At 39.5% G+C, this 18,666-nt stretch overlaps 1 protein-coding gene across 1 annotated transcript; it reads right to left on the reverse strand.

Annotated features, from left to right (window-relative positions):
* Window positions 1–3,002: 3,002 nt before the first annotated feature.
* c9orf72 (C9orf72-SMCR8 complex subunit) lies at window positions 3,003–16,927 on the reverse strand. Its single transcript, XM_004559332.2, has 10 exons — window positions 16,728–16,927; window positions 15,494–15,974; window positions 14,861–14,956; window positions 14,268–14,332; window positions 13,632–13,704; window positions 12,122–12,238; window positions 10,761–10,996; window positions 10,422–10,479; window positions 9,193–9,302; window positions 3,003–4,122 (listed from the first exon to the last, which is right to left on the reverse strand). Exons 2-10 carry the CDS (start codon window positions 15,938–15,940, stop codon window positions 3,936–3,938), a joined length of 1,389 nt encoding a protein of 462 aa, XP_004559389.1. The 5' UTR covers window positions 15,941–15,974; window positions 16,728–16,927; the 3' UTR covers window positions 3,003–3,935.
* Between the last annotated feature and the right edge of the window lie 1,739 nt (window positions 16,928–18,666).

Consider the following 18,666-nt stretch of genomic DNA (forward strand, 5'->3'; position numbering starts at 1 on the left):
GCAAGCAGCAGGTAGTTCACATGATGAAGAGCTAGTTTAAATGATTATACTGTTTCCCCTTCTTTGTATCTGCAGTCCAGAGATTGAAAGCTAAATTGTAGGCACTAGAAGAGTATTCTGATCTCTGTATCTCTGAATTTTGAAAAGGGAGAATTCAATTTAGTGTGATGAATTTTTGTTTTTATGTTTTTATGTATTTAACCTTTCTTGTATTGTATAGCTTTATGTACCCTGTCCAGGGACTCTGAATGTGAATTAGAAGGTCCGAAGAAATCTGCCATGTTCCCATGTTAGACTTTTATACCGATGTTCATTATGTGTCAGTCAATCTATGTGTTTAGCAGATTGTTTATAAAGTAGTTACAATAAATATAATAAATTAGAACAATTCAAAAATGTAATCACTTTATTCAAATACATTTGCTTCTGTAGGGATCATGAATATTATTCAAAATTTCATGGCAAAATTAAATCATTTTGTAGCAAAGTGTTTTGAAATAATGACAGATTCCGTTCCCATAACTAAACCGTGCTGGTCTTCACTTCTTCTTGGAGAATTGCTTCCTCCATTTTAACCAATATTATGAAATTGTTAATAATATTTGAACCTTAAGTTGATGAAAATGCTTCTAGCCTGGGAGCCATAACAACAACAATAATAAAAATAATAATACTAAAAGAGAAAAACAAGAAGCAATTTGATTCCTGTTATATTAAAAAATAAAATAAAAATTCAAAAACACCAGAAAACAGTACAGGCCACAACTCTTTGTTATCTCCAGGAATTGCCTGAACTCTTGGGTATTGTTTAATGTAAGAGGATGTTGTCAAGCCTTCCTCCAGTCACAACAACAAAGCCTCCCCAAAGAACACGTGGGAGTCGCTTTACCGCAAAGCTTGCAAACATCAGGTTCAAAGCTCTTCCCTGCCAATCAAGCCCTTCCCACAAGACCAGCCTATTTTTTGCCGTAGCTTTAACGGAAACCCGCATCTCACACAAATCCTTTTTCCTGTCTTGTGAGTGTTATTTCACCTGAATTCCTGAAGGATGTCCGTGGTATCGCAGCTACAAATACTATATTAGTAATTAACAGCTCCTTCACTTTTGCTTCATTACCCTCTTGTTTTTAAACATGCAGCAGTTCAAGGCTCTCTAGAGGACACGTAATTAGACTTTTCTTGCATGAGGCAATTACAGAAAGGCTATGAACTTCAAAATTGTCTTTTTTTTCCTCTAATGGTTTACAAAAAGCAGATTTTTTTATTTTTAAAGATGGTCCAATCTAAAAGAAGCTGCACTTAGCTTACGAAGGCCTCCACTTCAGGCCTCATTCTCTGACACCATTGAGCAGTTTTGCATTATTCAAATGTCATTAATGTTATTCAGCAAGAACATCTTGAAACACACAGACCCACTGGTGTTTACTGTATCCGCTTGATTGATCAGCCATGTGTATTCTCAGGGTCTTAGGTAAGGTGCGGCTCTCTTTGCATACTGAAGACCTCCACTCGGTCTCATCAGAGTATCAGATTTCATTGTGAACACTTTGCCTGATATTATAACTTGGATTTATTAACCACTTCATCTCAGGAAATCAATTACTGACTGGCTAAAGTACACTTGGCACACTCAGTTACATCGAGGACTCTCGTGTTCATCAATCAGTCAAACTGAGCTTGCCAGTAAAAATCATAGTGATGTTTGGGAGCACTTCCAAAAGCACAGTTGTAAAACTTGCTGATGAGAGAGGCCCCAGCTATCAATGGTGCATATACATTCCCAATAGATGGGATTGCACTCTCAGCTATATTCAGCTTTGCTTTAAACAAAACAATGATGCACACATTTGGAAACGATCTAAAAACAAGTACAGCTGCAAGCTCATTGGTCATAATCCAATATTTTAATGGTGCCAGCATATCGGGGGCCGTAATACTTTGCAAGACATTTCATTACTATCCATCCAATAATGCCAAGAACTGCAAATGTTCTACTTTCCAGCAGAAACTGAGGCAAAGTCAATAAATGAAAAGTATGACAAAAAGGGCCCAAAGTGTAAGAGGCTCCTGCAGGAATGATACCTCCTGCAGTGCACTGTCCTGAGTTTGAATCTGCAGGTCAGCTGGGGGCTTTCTATGTTGAGTTTGCATGTTCGTTTTATGTCTGTGTGGCTTCTTTCTGCGTATTCGAGCTTCCTCCCACAGTCCAAATACATGTCTCGTTAACTGGTGAATCTAAATTGGCTGTAGGTGTGAACATGATCATTAATGCTTTTGGTCGTTCTGCATTGGCCCTGTGATGGACTTCAGCAAATTCTTCAGCGTGTACCCTGCCTCGTGCCCAAAGCTGTGATAGACTGAAGGCCCCCACACCTTATGTCCCTGAAATTGATACATGGTTAAGAAAGGTAATAATTGGACCCTGCAGATTGTTATTTTTTTATTATCACGTCTGCTGCTGCACACTATCCTGCCAAAACAGAACCGGCTCTGCACATGCACCAGCTTCATCTCCTGGGAACACCAGGTGTTTGCACACTATTTTGTGAAATTCCACACTAAAGCTTATGGGATATATATGTCTGGCAGATATTAGTAGTTGCCCGGCACGGCACAGCATAGCTAAGAGAAGCATCGAGTTTATGATGAGAAGCTGATAAAGTCCTCTGCAAGAACAGACACCTTAAAAAGCTTCAGCTTCAGATTTTTACCCAGTCAGTTGCAGAAGAGTTTAATTTCTTTGTCTCTTTAAAGGTTAATATGAAATAGAAAATGAAAATATATCGATAAGCTAATCATTGTAAAATACATTTGGACATAAATACACATTTGCAAAATTAACCAAAAGTATTGAAATAAAAACTGCTGAAACTTATTAACGCTGTTTTTGTTAAGGAGCATGAAAAACGAAACATCTCAGCTTTTAAACCTATCAGGGACCTTCAGCTTTCAGACCTTAATTTTTGAGGAACTTGGAAGGGCAAAGATTTACAACCAGATACTTCTTTGTTTGTTATTACTGTTTTTATTATTCATGAACTAATGTACACAAGTTAATGTACAATTAGACAAATAAAAAAAGAATTCCAATATGCAAGTACAAAGAAAGTTTAAGATTAAAAATATAATAAAAATGTAATATGGCGCAACATCGAGTAAGCTTATTACAGAGCCACGCAAACAAGATTTTAAGACAAAAGCAAATTTAGGGTTGCAGTAAAGCTGGGCATTTCCAACAATCCAATAACTAGGCAGTTACTGTGGAAGGAAATAAAAAAAAAAAAATCTATTTTACATACAACTGGGAAATGCATTCAGTAATGGCAACTAAACACACACATTGAGTCTGTCAGGAGGGATTACGAGGAGATTTCATTTTGTCTTTGTCCATACTGAAATATGGGCGCCTTGATTACATAACCTTTCTGTAAAGTCAGGCAATCGACACCGCTCACATTAATTGAACAAAGATAATTAAAAAAAGAAAAAAGGCAAGTGTCAGAGGTTCAAAGGTCAGCGGAGGCTGTTGCACGATGCAGGCAGGGAAGAAACGAATAACTCATGTTTGAATAAATATCATTTTAAATTAAATTGTAAACATCCCGGTGGACACCTAAGCCAATTCTAACAATAACTTAATGGAGATCTTCTATTAACAGAAGGATGAGAAAACACTAATACTCCATCCTACAGAGAAACAGCCTACTGAAAACATACTGACAGTATTCTTGATCAAGATAATATAACACAAGTTTAATAGTGATGGCTCATAACAGCAGCAACAATCAGTCTGATAAAGGCGTAAAAGGAAGGCGAAGACTACTTCTTTCAGTAAAGCAGAAACAGACACAGCACATATGGTAGCCTTGCATCAACGCGCATGCTTTCATGTAACAAAGTCACCAACCTAAAACGATACAAAGTGCGAGTGAAAGTTAAAAGCTCGTGAGTACATCTCGCTCCTGCATGCTCGTGTAGAACGGTTTCCCGAACACAAACGAGTGAAGTCCGGCCCTCAGCTTCTCAGCGAAGGCCATCACGATGTTCAGGTCTCCCTCCACCATCAGATCCAGGTCTGTCTTTAAGTTGCGCAAAGACCGAAATGGCTTCTTCCCTTTTTGCCTGCGGAGAGAGACGTGGACACGTTGAAGTATAATGCAACTGTTAACCTATAAAACTCAGGGTTGGGGGACTTGCATTAGCCTTTAGTCGGGCTGCAGCTGTGCACAGGAATGCCATGCCATGATGAATTATGTATGCTGCTAAAGCACGCTACCTGAGCATAAACAGCCTTGTCAAGGCACCTGTAAAATAGTATGCCCTTAGACCTCAGGCTGTCGACGGCACCATAAACAAGACTGGTTTTATGCTTTCACACGAGCCCACAAATTATGGTTTTGCTTGTGTAGTTAGTGTCGTCTCTGGAGTGAGATATATTTGGGCGGTTTTTATGCATTGGAAGGAGTAGGCTTCAAAATAATTCATTTGGACTCAGTTTAAGCATTTTGGACAGGAGGGGAGCAAAAATCAAAGTAACTATTTGTAGAAGCAACGGGAGTTGGGGAAGGTCAGTCAACTGTTGTGGAGCACAGAAGGAGATGAGTCAAGCCCAGATGGAGCGATGACCAGGTCACCACCGGGTGGGAGGCATGAAACAATTCAGCGAGCCTGAGGAATATGGTGGACTTTAGAGTCTCAGATGAATTGAAGGGCTTAAGAAGGCGCTTCTGGACACGAACCAGAGATGGGTGAAATAAGCCTGATGGGATCAGAGTGTGACTGGACATACAATTATGTCCCCTTTTATTTATTTATTTTCTTGACCAAGCAAAAGGGGGAGGTAATTAAAGCATATAGTGAGCATAAAGCTTCAGTACTGGTTTCAAACACGCGCTGCCTTAATTAAAGCTTTAGTATGGAACGAGGCCACCATAAGCCACCAGGTCACCTTGCAACCTGGACTAGTGTCACATTTCTGTGGCCGGGAGGTAAAAGAGATACGAGAAATTATTTTCAGGGATCAAATGGCGATCATAAAAACATCATTTAGTGTTTTGATTATGATGATGGGAGGAAAATGCAATTTCCAGAGCCCTTTCAGAGGTTTAGCTGTGGTAACCTGTGAAGGTAACGCAATGTCTGTGCACCATTTCCTCTCAAAAACATTATTCATGCACTACATAGATGGGGAAGCTGTCCTTCTGGGAGGATGCTGAAGATTTATCACGCTGTGTGGCTACAAAGTCGGCCTCTCCCCAGTTTCCTCCTTACACATATTATAGCTGAAATTATTTTCCTCTCTTTATTAATAAATCATGTTCTTTTAAAACACATTCTGCAGAGAAAAGCCAATGCTAATATTGGAAAGGCTGGCACAAGCAAGCATTCAGTATTCTTTCTGATAAATTACTTCTTCAGCAGAAGAAAAAAGATCATATCTCTACTAACCGCCCCCAGCAGATACATATGTGCAGATGTCATAAAATTTCTTCATTCACCATTTTTCGCACTCTTGTGTGGCAGCACTTAAAATTTGTGTCTTCAAGGGTGTAAAGAGTAGTACACCGCAGGAATCTTTGGTTTCTAAATGCATAAGATGTATTCTATTCATGTTTCAGCCCTCTTTGTCACAGTTTGTTGGATCTGCATTAAAGCTCTGATGCACTATATTCAAGGAAGGGCACAAATTGCCTCAAAAGTGAATCAATCTTTTTTTTTTCCTTCAGCTGAGCTATCACAATGTAAACACATTTTACTGCTGCTTAACTACAGGACAAACATGTTGTGCTCTCCACCGCATACAGGCACACTATTTGAAGATATGGGGTAAAAATGGAAGATGGGAAGTTATTCAAACTCATCAGTGTTCAGCAGCTTCCAAATAACCTAATTTTCAAAAAGTTGGGCCACTGTTTAAATATAAATGGAGTGAAGTAAATGTGAAGGTACCAGTTATACAGAACAACTTTCCAACTTTTCTGGAAAATAACTGGAAAAGATGAGAAATGTCTAATTCAACACTGATAATAATGTTTTATGTAAAGCAATAAGTGGCTGTTGTTTTAAAGATGGGCCCAAAAGTGCCTCCAACAGATAACACAGTGGAGAGCTGACTGGAAAGGTGGGGAAAGAGAGCGGGGGAAGACATGTAGCAAAGGGTCGAGGGTTGAAATCAAGGTCAAGCCACTGCATTTGGTCTTTGTGGCCTATGGTCGCCGGCTCATGCTGTGAGCTAAACTGGCGCCCAGTCCTCACACACTTCTACCATAGACAGTACAAACGATGTAGTACCAAGTTCTGGGTTTGAAAACTGCCTTAAACCTGCATTTTTTCAGGCCAATAGAGGGTGACTCCTCTGGTTTCCAAAAACAGCCCCGAAAATAAAACTTCAAATTGTATAAAAATCAGAAAACATTCTTGAGCTCTTTTCCTCTTTAAATATTTTCCTGATGACTTTATGCACTCAGTTATTTCAGGTCAGACTGAATAAAACATGAAGTTCATTTAGTAAATTACAGTCATTAGAAGTGTCAGAAGCAGAAGCAGTAAAAGGCTCATTGCCCCGAGTGCTACAGGAGATCTCTTCAGCCTGTGGCTATTAAGACTACTTAACTCCTCCCCATCCTGTAGGGGGGACATTTATAAACAGTTTGAAACTCATCATGTGCTCAACAGTACTTTACACTGTTTAGACAGTTTCATCTGTTCTTTACTGGATAGGTGGATTACACAATTATCTCATTTTTCTGCTTTTTGCCATCTCTTACCTCCATCTGCTGCTAACAGCATCAATATTATGAAAAGTCTGTCACTTTCTGCCCATTTACACCACTAGCCAAGCATTTATGATACAGCACATTTTTACATTTCCACTTTTTCTTTAATCTGCCTCTTGTTTTTAATCGTCCTTTCTATTTATATTTTACAGCTTTTATTTAAAAAGGCACAAAAATTGTCCTCAGGATGAGTAAAGTTCTTATCACATTTCTTCTTATTAGCAATGTAGGGTTATCCAGAGTAGCAACTTGTCACAAGTCATTAGCCAATAAGAGCGCATTTTCACATGCAGATGCATCCTTAGTTTTAAAAACTCGTCTCACAAACAAGATGGCGACAGTGAAAATGCTCAGCTTGAAGAGTCACATCGCAGTGGATACGGCCATCTTTCAATATTTAAATGCCAAACTTTATGAGGCAGAAATAGGTGGGTTTATAGCATGGTACAAAAATACATAAATAAAAGTAACAATAACGGCCTTTATATGACAACAGTAAACTATACAGGGGTTAGCTTGAAATTAAAAGGCTTAAAGATTACAGTACTAGGAGGCCTGAAAGCTTTGCGGAGCAGGGAGGCTGCCCACAGTTGTATTCGTGGCATCTTTTGGAGCATTTTTAACCAACTATCAGACAGATAATGTTGCCTATTTTCTAGTCCAAAACGTCTGTGCTCTGTGTTTGTTGAGCAAAATTTCAATTAACAGGTGTCTGTGCCATTGCTGTGCACACATACGGTTTATGGATGCTCACGCCCAAGACGCATGGGCCAACAGACCGGTCAGCAACCATCTAGCAACTACTGGTCGAGAGGCAACAATCATTACTCCTTGAGTGGTTGGCGAGTGGTTGCAACAAAACGAATTGCTAGGCATAGAGACCAGTCAGTGATCCCCTGGCTTCGGTTGCTAGCAGGTCGCCATAGTCGCCAGTAGTTTACAGGCAAGACGCTGACTTGTCTGCAAACACTAATCATATACTTGCATCACTTAGCCGCAGTTAAACTTGGAGAAAGTGCCACGCAAACTGGAAACGGAAAACATTTGCCTGCAAAGTAAAGCTTGTGCCTTGGTTGACGATATGACACAACTCATAAGTTTCCAGTCCGCAGACAAGCTTCATCTTCATTACATGCAATTCACAAACTATTGGATGATATGTCACTGCTGCTACAGCCATCCTTTATACAGACTCTATGAACAAAACAGAATGGCAGATTATGAAAACAGATTACTAGTGACTATGTTATTAAAACATAATCTCCATGTTCTATCAGTCCTGGGGAAAGGATAGCAGCTGTTAAGGAAGGTTTTCTGATGTCACTAGTACAGTTTTATGTGTTAGATGTTGCGAATACACATTAGGAAGATAAGCACTCTTAGGTAGAAGGTTGCAAAATACATTATTTTGACTAGCATCTGGTATCCCCTGAAAGCTGGGGATATATATTGCTGCCTGTTGTAGAATAACAATATGCAGATGAGTTCTAGATGTAATCGCTTAAGCCAACAGCAGCAATGTTTGCGCTTTCTGCTCATGGGCAAAAGGGTGAACGTAATGTATAGTAGAAAAAAAATCCCTCCAAAAGCAGCACTTTGGGGAAAACAAGCACTCAGACCTATAGATTCCTTGGGAAATGCATCATAGCCTGCTTGTTGAGACCAGTGTGAAGGATGACTCATCTGATCACAGGAGTTTTTTTGCCTCCTGCTCAGCAGAACAGTGTCTGTATTCTTTGCACTACTTCTCCTGCAAAGAGCCAACCCCCATGTTCCCCTGACCTTATGTTCCACTCTGCGCGTTTCTTGACACACTCCTCTTCATCTTGATTTAAGTGTAGGCTTACACCTGCAGTCAGCTGAATCTGAGCTGCCTATATTCCTGTGTTTTTCAATCTAACATCACCGATAAAGGGACACTTCTCCTTCTGTATAGTTTTGGTTTAGTACTCTGAGGGTGTGGGCTCATCGTGGTACCGTCTCTCCTCTCCAACTGTCCATCTACCCGATCATGCCCTGAGACTGGTTTCATTTGGGTCCTCACTAAAACTCATCAAATGTGTCGTAGATCCTAATTATCCACTTTCTGGTAATTTGTCCCTCCAAGCTTGCTGCACCCTCACTACTGCACAGCCAAACCCTGGAGACAACAATAACTGAAACTACTATTTTGATAACAGGGCTTTAGGGTACCTCTTGCTGTGTGCTTTATGGATGCCCAGCGGTGATGGTGGGTCAAAGCAAGGTGAGCAGCTAGAATGCAAAGTCGAATCAAAAACAATGGCTAAAAACAAGGAAATCATCAGCTCTCCTTTTGGGGATTTTCTTGAATCTTCCTGTGGTGCAGTGTCTCTGAGTGCCACACGGTAATCTCTTTTCTTATTTGGATTAAAGACTTATTAGTGACAGCTCTTACGTTTCGTCCTCGATGTACTTGAGCAGAGTGAGGGCCTTCCTGTGGAGCAGCAGCAGAAACTGGGCCAGATAGGTGCTCCGCAGGGACAGGCCTGGCTTCAGCATGAACACCTGGGTACGAGACAGGATGTCAATTAGTAGTCGGATCCGCGGCTCTGCTGGAAGAAGAGCAGAATAATACACTCCTCCCTTCCTTTGTGCTAACCTTGAGAAACAATCATGCTGTTGCTACCGTCTTGGGGGGAGATTCCTAACAGCAGCTCTAAGATGGCTCTCAGGTGAACAAATGATGGGGTGTGACCACTCGGCTTTCAAATATTTGCCGTAAAGCCGGGCACACATCTGATCTGGAGTTTCTCACCAGCTATGACAGTGACTCGACCACTTTTAACTTCACAATAATACACACAGCAGTAAAATTACAACTATGCTCTGGTGGTTGCATGCAGCCATCTGTGAGTGAAGCTGTGGCATAATTGCAAAAATATCTTCTAATTGGTGATTACACAACAACCCTCTAAAAACCAGCAACTCAGTGATTAGAAAACAAGTATTAATTAATAGCATACACCGTAAATCTGCTTCAGCATCGCTTTTGCTAATTATAAGTTTGAGTCAATGACTGCTCTGTTTTCATGCTCATGAACTGAAATGCTTGAACATTTCTATGACTCAAATCTAATTAAAACTGAACCAAATTTTTTCTGTGTTAATTGTTTATTTAAAAACAAAAAAACAAAAAAAAAAACTGTGTGTAATGTTAAATTCACCGATATTTTAAGTAGATGCCATGTACAAATCTCCTACATAACAGCTGGAGAGTGAAAGCTGAATTTTCATCTCTGTGAGTCAGAGCTGACTGTGAGTCAAAATCAGATGACACATACCTGCAAAAACATGTGATTTATTTAAGCAATTACAGGAAAGATTTTGCAGACTGGCTCATATAACAATCAGTCACAAATGAGTTCATCTTAGGAAAGATAAAGCACGGAGCAATGTATACGGTCACCGAAAATCATTTCATACCACAGGAGCCTTTTCTTATTTGATCATTATTTCTATTTTATTTTAAATGACAGCAAAGAGAGGACTGCTTTTCTGCATTTAATTATGACATTACTAATGGGGCTACTATATCAATATGTCACGAAGACAGACATCTTTAATATCTTCATCTTAAAGCAGTTTATATATAATGAGAGATGATTTTTTTTGTTAGATTCTTACCTCAATTATAAATGACTTGACCAAAGCGTCTTTATGCATGACGTCTTGAAATATATTCCTAAGAAAAAGAGCACAGAGGTTATCGCATTAGTGCTTTTCATTTTAGAGGTTTTTAAGTATAGTGTAAGGAAGCTTCAACTTAAATGTTACATGCTTGTTTTCACACAAGCCCTGAACATTTATAGTTGTCACCAAAAGGAGCATGTAAGAATGCAAATCTGTGACGCAATGGTAGTGGGAATTAAACTGTCTTTATATTACAGAGCTGGCAGGTTCAGGCTTATATGATGCCTAACTGAGTACGTCTGTAAAAACACAACATATATGAGTATCACTTACAGGTCAGGTGTAAAGGTTTCGTCAGTATGAATGACTGTATCTGGAGGAATGTCATCCTCGCTATCCGTCTTCCAGAGCGCGCTTAGCTCAGAACGCATGTAGCGCCGCTGGTTGTATGTGTGTTCATGGCACGGCGGCATCTGTTTCACTGTGTTGATGTCCACGTCGATGTGTGTGGTCGGGTAGGGCGAGTAGAGTACCTGGCGGAAGGGCAGAACAAAGCTGCCGGTCGAGTCCTAAGAGCGGAAAAAAGGTGAAAGAGTTGCTCCTGTTTGCACCTGTGAGCACAAAAGCTAAACTCGGTGCTTGCAAAAAATTTTATATTAGAAATTCTGATGCACATAAAAGTAAAATGCAAAACATTGGTAAAGAACAATCATATCCATAGATACAACATGCAGATCAGCTTTAATACATAATTTAACTTTTAGAAACACAGAAGCTTTAGTCGTTTTTCTCTCGGTCAGTTTCAGTAATGTATAAGATGCAGATTTTGCATTTGCTCTACAATATACATTAGCAACCCTCCATGACTTTATGACTATGATGGTTTTTGTATTTTTTTAAACTTTCTGTACATTAAAAAATGAGCACAAAACGGCTTTAAAATGTGTCTGGCGCCTTTAACTTTAATCTTTTCCATGGACTATCATAAAAGCAGATCTATTATACTCATTTCCAAGTCCTTATTTTTATTTTTGGACTTGAATAGCTCTGCACAATTCACATTTCAAAATAATCCTCATTAATCTTATGCCAAGACTTTCTGCAGTCCCTCAGTTCATCCTCTGTCAGAAACAAACCATCGTAGCGCTTCTTTAATCGTCTTCCTTCTTTTAAAGCCAGCTTTTTCTGATTGACACAAAACAACAAATTGAAACAGCAGGTAGGTGGTACACCTGATATACCTGAGATTACCATATTTGGAATTGTCACTGACGTATAGATCCAAGAGCAGAGAAAAAGTAAAAAAAAAAAAAGAATGTTTAGAGTCTAAAACTTTAATTTTATAGCTTACAGAGAAGCTGAACCATTTCAATTATAAATGAAATATTTAAGTAAAGGCTTCTTTTTGAATATGTTCTTTCATAACCTAAAATTGTGTCTGTCACAATTATGACCAAATATGTAGCTTCTCCATGTTTTCCTTTGCATGGTCACACTGGTTGTATGTTTCAAAGCAGATGAATCTCATGCAGTGTAAAGGGAAAGTCTTATTGAATTACGTCCCTGATATGAAAAAGAAATTAGGTCAGAGCAACAAACAAGGGCGACATCAAATCAGCAGACAAAACAAAACAATAGCCAGATCCTAATTCTAACCACAGTGTACTGTATAATGAGAAAGAGCTGGTGGCTACCTTGAGCAGACCCTGAACAAACAGGCCAGTGTCATACTTGAAGGAGTCGTCGGCCCTGCAGAGGCGAGAGCACTTCCTCTCAGCCGGAGTGAGAAAGAGGCAGAGAGTCCGCACAATCTGTAAAAGACGGTCAGATTTATCAACCCACAGTCTGACTTTCTAACTAATGAGGCCTGAAGATAACCGGGTCTGATTATTTACTGAAGAATTTATGCAACAAAAGCTTTATCTTTAATTAATTGGTGTTCAGTTTGGGCCTCGAGACAAGAAACCTACAAATTAATGCATTGCGTGCTTTTGATATTCACTGGGAAAAACTGGAGCTGCTATATTTGTGCACCACTAATCTTTCTTTAAATCAGATACCTGGAGATTTAAAGTGGTTTTTCAAACACACTGTATGGAGAAAGTTTTCATACTTTAAGTTTTTCACACTTTGTTTCACTTTTGAATCAATTCACTTAAAAAAAAAAAAAAAAGAAAAGACTCTTCTTCTTGCCAGAATTGTTCAAGCTCACCTAGGTTGGATGATGAGTGCACAGCCATTTTCAGTACTCCCAAGAGATGCTTTTATGCTGCAGGTCAGTTTTGAAATGTAAACCTCTGCTACAGCCTGAGGGGAACTCTGGATCAGGTTTCTCTGAATTTGTCTGCCTGTGTCTTTCCTCTATCCCAACTATTCTCAACGTCCATATTTATAGAGAAACCATCCACACAATAAGACGCTCCTACCACATTTGACAATAATAATGAGGTGACGCTCAGCATCTGCACAGTTTAGTCTTCATTTCATTAAACTAGATGATTTTGTTTCTTATGGTCTCAGAATCAAGTAGTAGCTGAGCGCTACCTTCATAATGGTTTTCATTTAGTAAAGCTCTCTCTTCTCAACAAAGCACAGCCAGATCTCAGTTACAGAGATAATTAGTTTCTCGGTTACCTTCTGTTCTTTATAGTCGAGTTTGGCTCAGTGGCCAGATTTGAGAAGACTGTCATGGTCACAAACCTCTACCAATGATAACAAAAGAATGATAGAAGCGAAAGCGCACTCGGTTCCTTTTAATGTTGCAGAAACAGCCTTGTACCCCCTGAAATCTCTAAGTTGATACAATGCTTTCTCACACATCATCTTGACCTCTCTAGATAACTGCGAGCCTCCCTACTTGACTCCAATTGAGCTGTAAAAGCATCTCAAGGACGACTGATAGATTTTAGGCGTCACACCGCAATAACAGTTTTTGAAGTGTTTTGCAGAGACTGACGAGGGGAAAAAATAAAACGCAGGCTCATTTTCAGATGAGTATGAAACACAGGAAGATGAGGAAAACTTGAAAGAGTCTGAAAAGAGCAGACTTGAAGCAGTAACCTGACTGAAAATCAAAATACTGATGCGAAACTAAAAGAAGTGCAAGAGGGGCTCATTAACAAACAAACATAACAACAAGCTTCAAAACATTTAAAATTATGTAGATGCTGCATCTGTGTGGAGCCACTAATCCAGCACATTTACCTTGTTTATTTTCTCCGGGTTGCTTCCAACCACGATTGAACAGCCACACGTCTGCAGATGAGAGCTGATGGCCCTGAAACACAGAGACAACATCATGCAGATTAGCACCAATTAGCTTCATTAGAATTCTTCTGATTAGAAACGAAAAGTTTTTAGGAATAACAACTGAGACTAAGGAACGGCATCCCTCCCTGCTAAAAATATGAGGCCTTAAACCTTTTGACTCATCGACTTCGGCTCACATTCCAGCCTTTTTGAATTGACTTGTTTGATTGCTCATAAAAAAGGATTACTTCTAAACCTGAGATTATTTCAAGTAATACACAGTGAGTGTGTTCTTTCTTAAAGCCTGAGCTATAAATATCAGATCCCAGCAAATAAGTTCCACTTTCCAGATGCTCGTGTCGTCGTCACAGGATACTGAGCTAATCCTGTTCAACTCTGAGCAATTTGGCGCTTCATTGCTAGAATGGACTTTGTAGACTCTCGACACTAAAGAGCGATTAAGCTTTTCGTCCTTTCTCAGGAGATAACTTCAGCTAAGTGAAGAGCCATTACTCATCATTTGAAGGTTGATGGGTGTTAAATGGGCATTGTTCATCATCTGTCTCCATTTGCCTGTACCGGATTGCTTACTTGTGTAGGAAATCCTCGTGGCAGCTGTCTCCGATGTCATCATCATTTAGCACCGTGTCTTTTATCTGCTCAGCAGGAGCGAAACAAATGAGTCATTTTAAAAATTGGCCTACAACAAAGACAAAAGTGCTGACGGGCATATCTGCAAGCCATTGTAATGAAAGTGGAGGGTTAAAAAAAAAAAAAGACAGTGAAAGATTCTGGGGAGCTTCTTTGTACTTTTACATTTGCATATTAAAAGGGAGCAAATGTGTTGAATCACACTGGGTGGTAATCTAGGCAGGGAGAGAACCTTGTTTAGTTAAACCTCTTGGAAAAAGAAGTCATTTGAACAAGAAAAACCACAAAAAGACAAACAATTTCCTCATGTTTTGTCAATAAATTTCACTTGCTGGAATTCAAGCTCCTTTCAGTTACTGGCAACATGATATAGGATAAAATACTACTGGCTCTGTCTTGATTTTGTTATTTAAATGTAATTTAATGATGCCAACAATGCCAACCAGTTTTTCTAATGCAAAATGAATGACATCTTTCACTGTCTCTTAGTTACTGTGCAGTTGGTATTAATAGACTGAAAAATTGTTACTTACATCTATATCTTCTTGTACACTATGTGTCTTCATAGAGGTCAGCAGCTCCATGATTGGGACAATTTCTAAGCTCAGCACTGAGATGATATTGTAACCCTAAAATTAACAGAAAAAAAGGAGAGAAAAGAACAAGAAGTTTCCAACCTACATAGAAAGACACACAAGGTTAAAAATCTGACCAGATTTTGACTGCTTTTAGCACTTTATCAGTGCATTCAGTATTCCAGGAAACCTCAAAGCTCTAAAAACAGCAAGTGCATCAGCCAAAAGAAAGGTCCAACCAACTGAATGTTTACTCCAGTGATGCATTTTAAAGCAGTTTTTTTTTCTCTCCCAGTTACTGGTGTGTTAAATCATTCTATCCAACGCTATTATTACTTGTTCACTAGCTTCCCCTGTAGGATCCCTCAGACCTAATTAACTAAGCAACCCCTCTGTGTTTGGAGGATACAATTTTATTATTCTGGCAATGTTACTGAAATCCCAAATGGGTACAACAAATGGGACAGATAAGTTAATACTCCTTTAAATGTAATAATTAAAGCTGAAAGGCAGGTTTTATGAGTATAAAGAATAATAATTTGCCTATTCTTCAGTGCACACTAAGGCCAAATGCCTGTAAGTCAAGGCTACCTTCTGCATCCAAATGCGTCCCTTGCGGATAACGTGCTTCAGCCTCTCCACACAGATGGTGTGCAGGGGGAGGTAGAAGGACAGCTCTGTTTGAGGCAGAATAATGGACAAGGCACATGTGTTCTTGTCCCCCTTGAGCTCGCCATCAAAGATGAGAGACACGATGATGACGCCCTTTTCTGCCAGCACAAAGAACTTCACGTCCACGGCACCGCACTCTGCGCTACGCAGAATCTCCCCATTGAGTGTGTGATTAGCCAAAAATGTTACTTCTCCATCGCTGAGGAACATCAACTGGTCACCCTTTGGTACCCAGATGTGGCGCACCCGTGGTCCCAGAATATTGTCCCAGTAGGCAAAGGTGGCAGCCAGGAGCGGGCATTCTCCCTCTACCGCTACTTCAGACTTTGCCACAGCAGGTGATTGAGGTGGACAGCCGGAAGACATTGGGACAGGTCTTCAAGGATCACTTATAATTAACCTGAAACATAGAAACCCCTTTGTTTATGTTACAAGTACAGGACAAAAAAAAAGTGTGAGTGGAAATGAAACTAATTTGTTTGCACTTCACAGACCAGCCCCAAAGCAACTTCTGCTTCTCTGACCAATGTCGAAAGTAAAAAGATGTTTTCTACAGGCATTCATGAAAACAGTAAAAAGAAGGGGTCATTTCATATTCAGATTTCTGGCAGACTACACACACGTTACAAGCTCACTCAAAAAAAGCCTCTGAGACTTCCTGGTCTTCTGTGAAGTTCGGATTGTACAGCTTGCACTTGGATTTAATTTCAGAGAAAACATTCGTTCTCATCATTTCCATCCCCCACTGATTACAGGTCAGGTGAAATATAGCCAACTTATCCCACCAAATAAAGAATTATATTGATTACAGGCACGCCGAATTTACAAGAAATGTCAGCTTATTCGAGGCTTGAGGTTATTACTTTGCCAGATAGTTGTACATTTCAACAGCAATCAAATTTACATTTAAATTAAAAGCTTTTAAAACAGAGTTTGGCGTCTAATAGTTACAGCAATTTAAAAAGAACGTAAACAACCTTATACTTCAGACGCACAGATTGTAATCTCCACGTAAATTTTGACTGGAAGTTAATATGTGTAACTTTAAGAATAAGAGCGTAAGAAACGAAATGCAGGTAGTGTTTATTCGATTATAGGCTAACTAAAGCTAACCCGCTAACTAGCGTGAGCCAACGACATCAATACAACTTACTTTTTCGGTGTTTTGGATGTTGAAAACGCCACACCACAGCGGTTCCAGAAGATAGACGTTCAGTGTTAATGAAAAGTCATTGCATTTTTGCCTGTTGGTGCCATAGCTTACATTAACTACGATTAGCCAGTTGCAGCTTGGCTGCAATTTTGTTATGATCGTTAGCACACTTCCTACTACGTCAGGCTTACGTCATTGGTAGGGGTAAACGACGACCTCTAGCGACCGGTACATGGCAGTTTACAGCGAGTCAATGATGTCATTTTTATTCCAGGCTGCTACCTTCAGAAAATGAGTTATTTTAATTCATTTACATGGAGCCTGGTCATACAAATGGATGTAGCTGCGGGCCCCACACATTGTGTTTGCCTTTTAATTTCATCCTCCAAGGCTAATGCTGACTATAAATAATGGTTACTGACTCCTTCTTTTTCCCCATTCATTATACATGTGTGAACTGCACAATATCTTCTAGCTGCAGAACCCCACAAGCTGAACTGGCGATGTTAACATTGCTGTATTATTTATTTTAAACATCCTCATTCTTTGTTTGCTTTCAGAGCAGGCTAAAAATCTGAGGTTCTCTTCTTCAAACAACCAGAGACCAGTTTTCCAGTTAACCCCTCCCTATCACAGGAATCTGTTTGAATGCTGTACAACCAAGATACCTTCACACTTAATCCTTGTCTGTAAGCACACAAATTTACAATATTATTCCAAATGGTCTTTGCACGACTCTAATGGGACAACTGATGCTGGCTCTAAATGGCTCTAGGATACTGAATTGCTCCTGAAAACAGTCAGCACTAATTACAATTCCAATTAAGGATTAAAATGCTATGGCCGTATCACCATCTAACCATATGCATTCCTCTATCTTACTTGGGCTAGTAATAGTTTTCATACTCTGTGTCCACCTCAGTCAGACTATTTTCAGTTGCTTGTGTGGCCTCTTGTTTTCTGTTGCAATTCAGGAGTGCAAATCTCAGAGGGTACACTAGTAATAGGCAAACTACAAATAGTAAGCAGCTGTCTTCATCCAAGCCTAATCCTATAATAAACCTCCCTTACATTATACTGTAGTGTCCCAATGCACAGTGAAAACCCGAAAGTAAACAGTCTGATAAATTTTAAGTCACAACAGATCGATAGAGGAGTGGATCTCAAGTGTTTTACCTCATAACCATTGGCCTCTCTAATTGCTCTAGTTTGTCTATCGAGCTTTTCTGCACTGGCTTGCACCTTTCAAAGTCAAGCTGTTCCCTGTCCTGAAGGGAATAGCTTGACAGGGAATAGTTTAGTCATTACAGTCCAATAATTGTGAGGTTACAGTGAAAAGAAGAAGAGTTTAGGTTGTAACATCAAACATGAAAATCCTTGCTGCAGTCCAAACACCCCTCTCTAAACATCTGAACAGTGTTAAGCTCAATTAACACTGTTCATTTTTTAAATGTCTTAGAAGTCAGTGGAACTACACAGATCAATTGTCTTCAAGCTGTCATTTTCCTTGTTCTTTCTGAATAAAACGAATACCTTGTGGTCACAAAACAAGGCTATTACAGCAGCATTTGGAGAAAGCAGCTACAGTTTTTGGCCATTTTGGTGTCCTATTATTTTCCACTACATAGAATTTTACTAAACATTAGGTAAAACTAAAAACACACTTTATTTTATTGCTGATGAAAGTCAACAGAATTGTTTGCAGCCATGTTTCTGTTACAATTTATCTGATTTTGCCAGAGTTAAGACCCACCGTCGTGACTGTATTACCCTCTAGCTTGAATAAATTTGCATAGCATATATGCAAACTGGCCCTAATAATATTGAATATTATTTCAGTGAAGTCAGTTTCTTTCTGTTGTGGCCCGTCACAGCATTTCTCTCTGTGTGCAGTAAGCCTATCGCTGAGAGTCCCTTTTTCTATGGAGCTCAGCAACAG

The sequence above is a fragment of the Maylandia zebra genome, linkage group LG19 (assembly GCF_041146795.1).
Source record: "Maylandia zebra isolate NMK-2024a linkage group LG19, Mzebra_GT3a, whole genome shotgun sequence".
NCBI classification, from domain to species: Eukaryota; Metazoa; Chordata; class Actinopteri; order Cichliformes; family Cichlidae; genus Maylandia; species Maylandia zebra.

Excerpts from the sequence above, each read along its gene's own strand:
- c9orf72 (XM_004559332.2), bottom strand. The coding sequence starts at position 15,940 with ATGTCTTCCGGCTGTCCACCTCAATCACCTGCTGTGGCAAAGTCTGAA. Across the intron at positions 13,705-14,267 it reads CACGAGGATTTCCTACACAA|GGCCATCAGCTCTCATCTGC; the intron begins GTAAGCAATCCG and ends TCTGTGTTTCAG. Across the intron at positions 4,123-9,192 it reads AAGTACATCGAGGACGAAAC|GCAAAAAGGGAAGAAGCCAT; the intron begins GTAAGAGCTGTC and ends CTCTCTCCGCAG.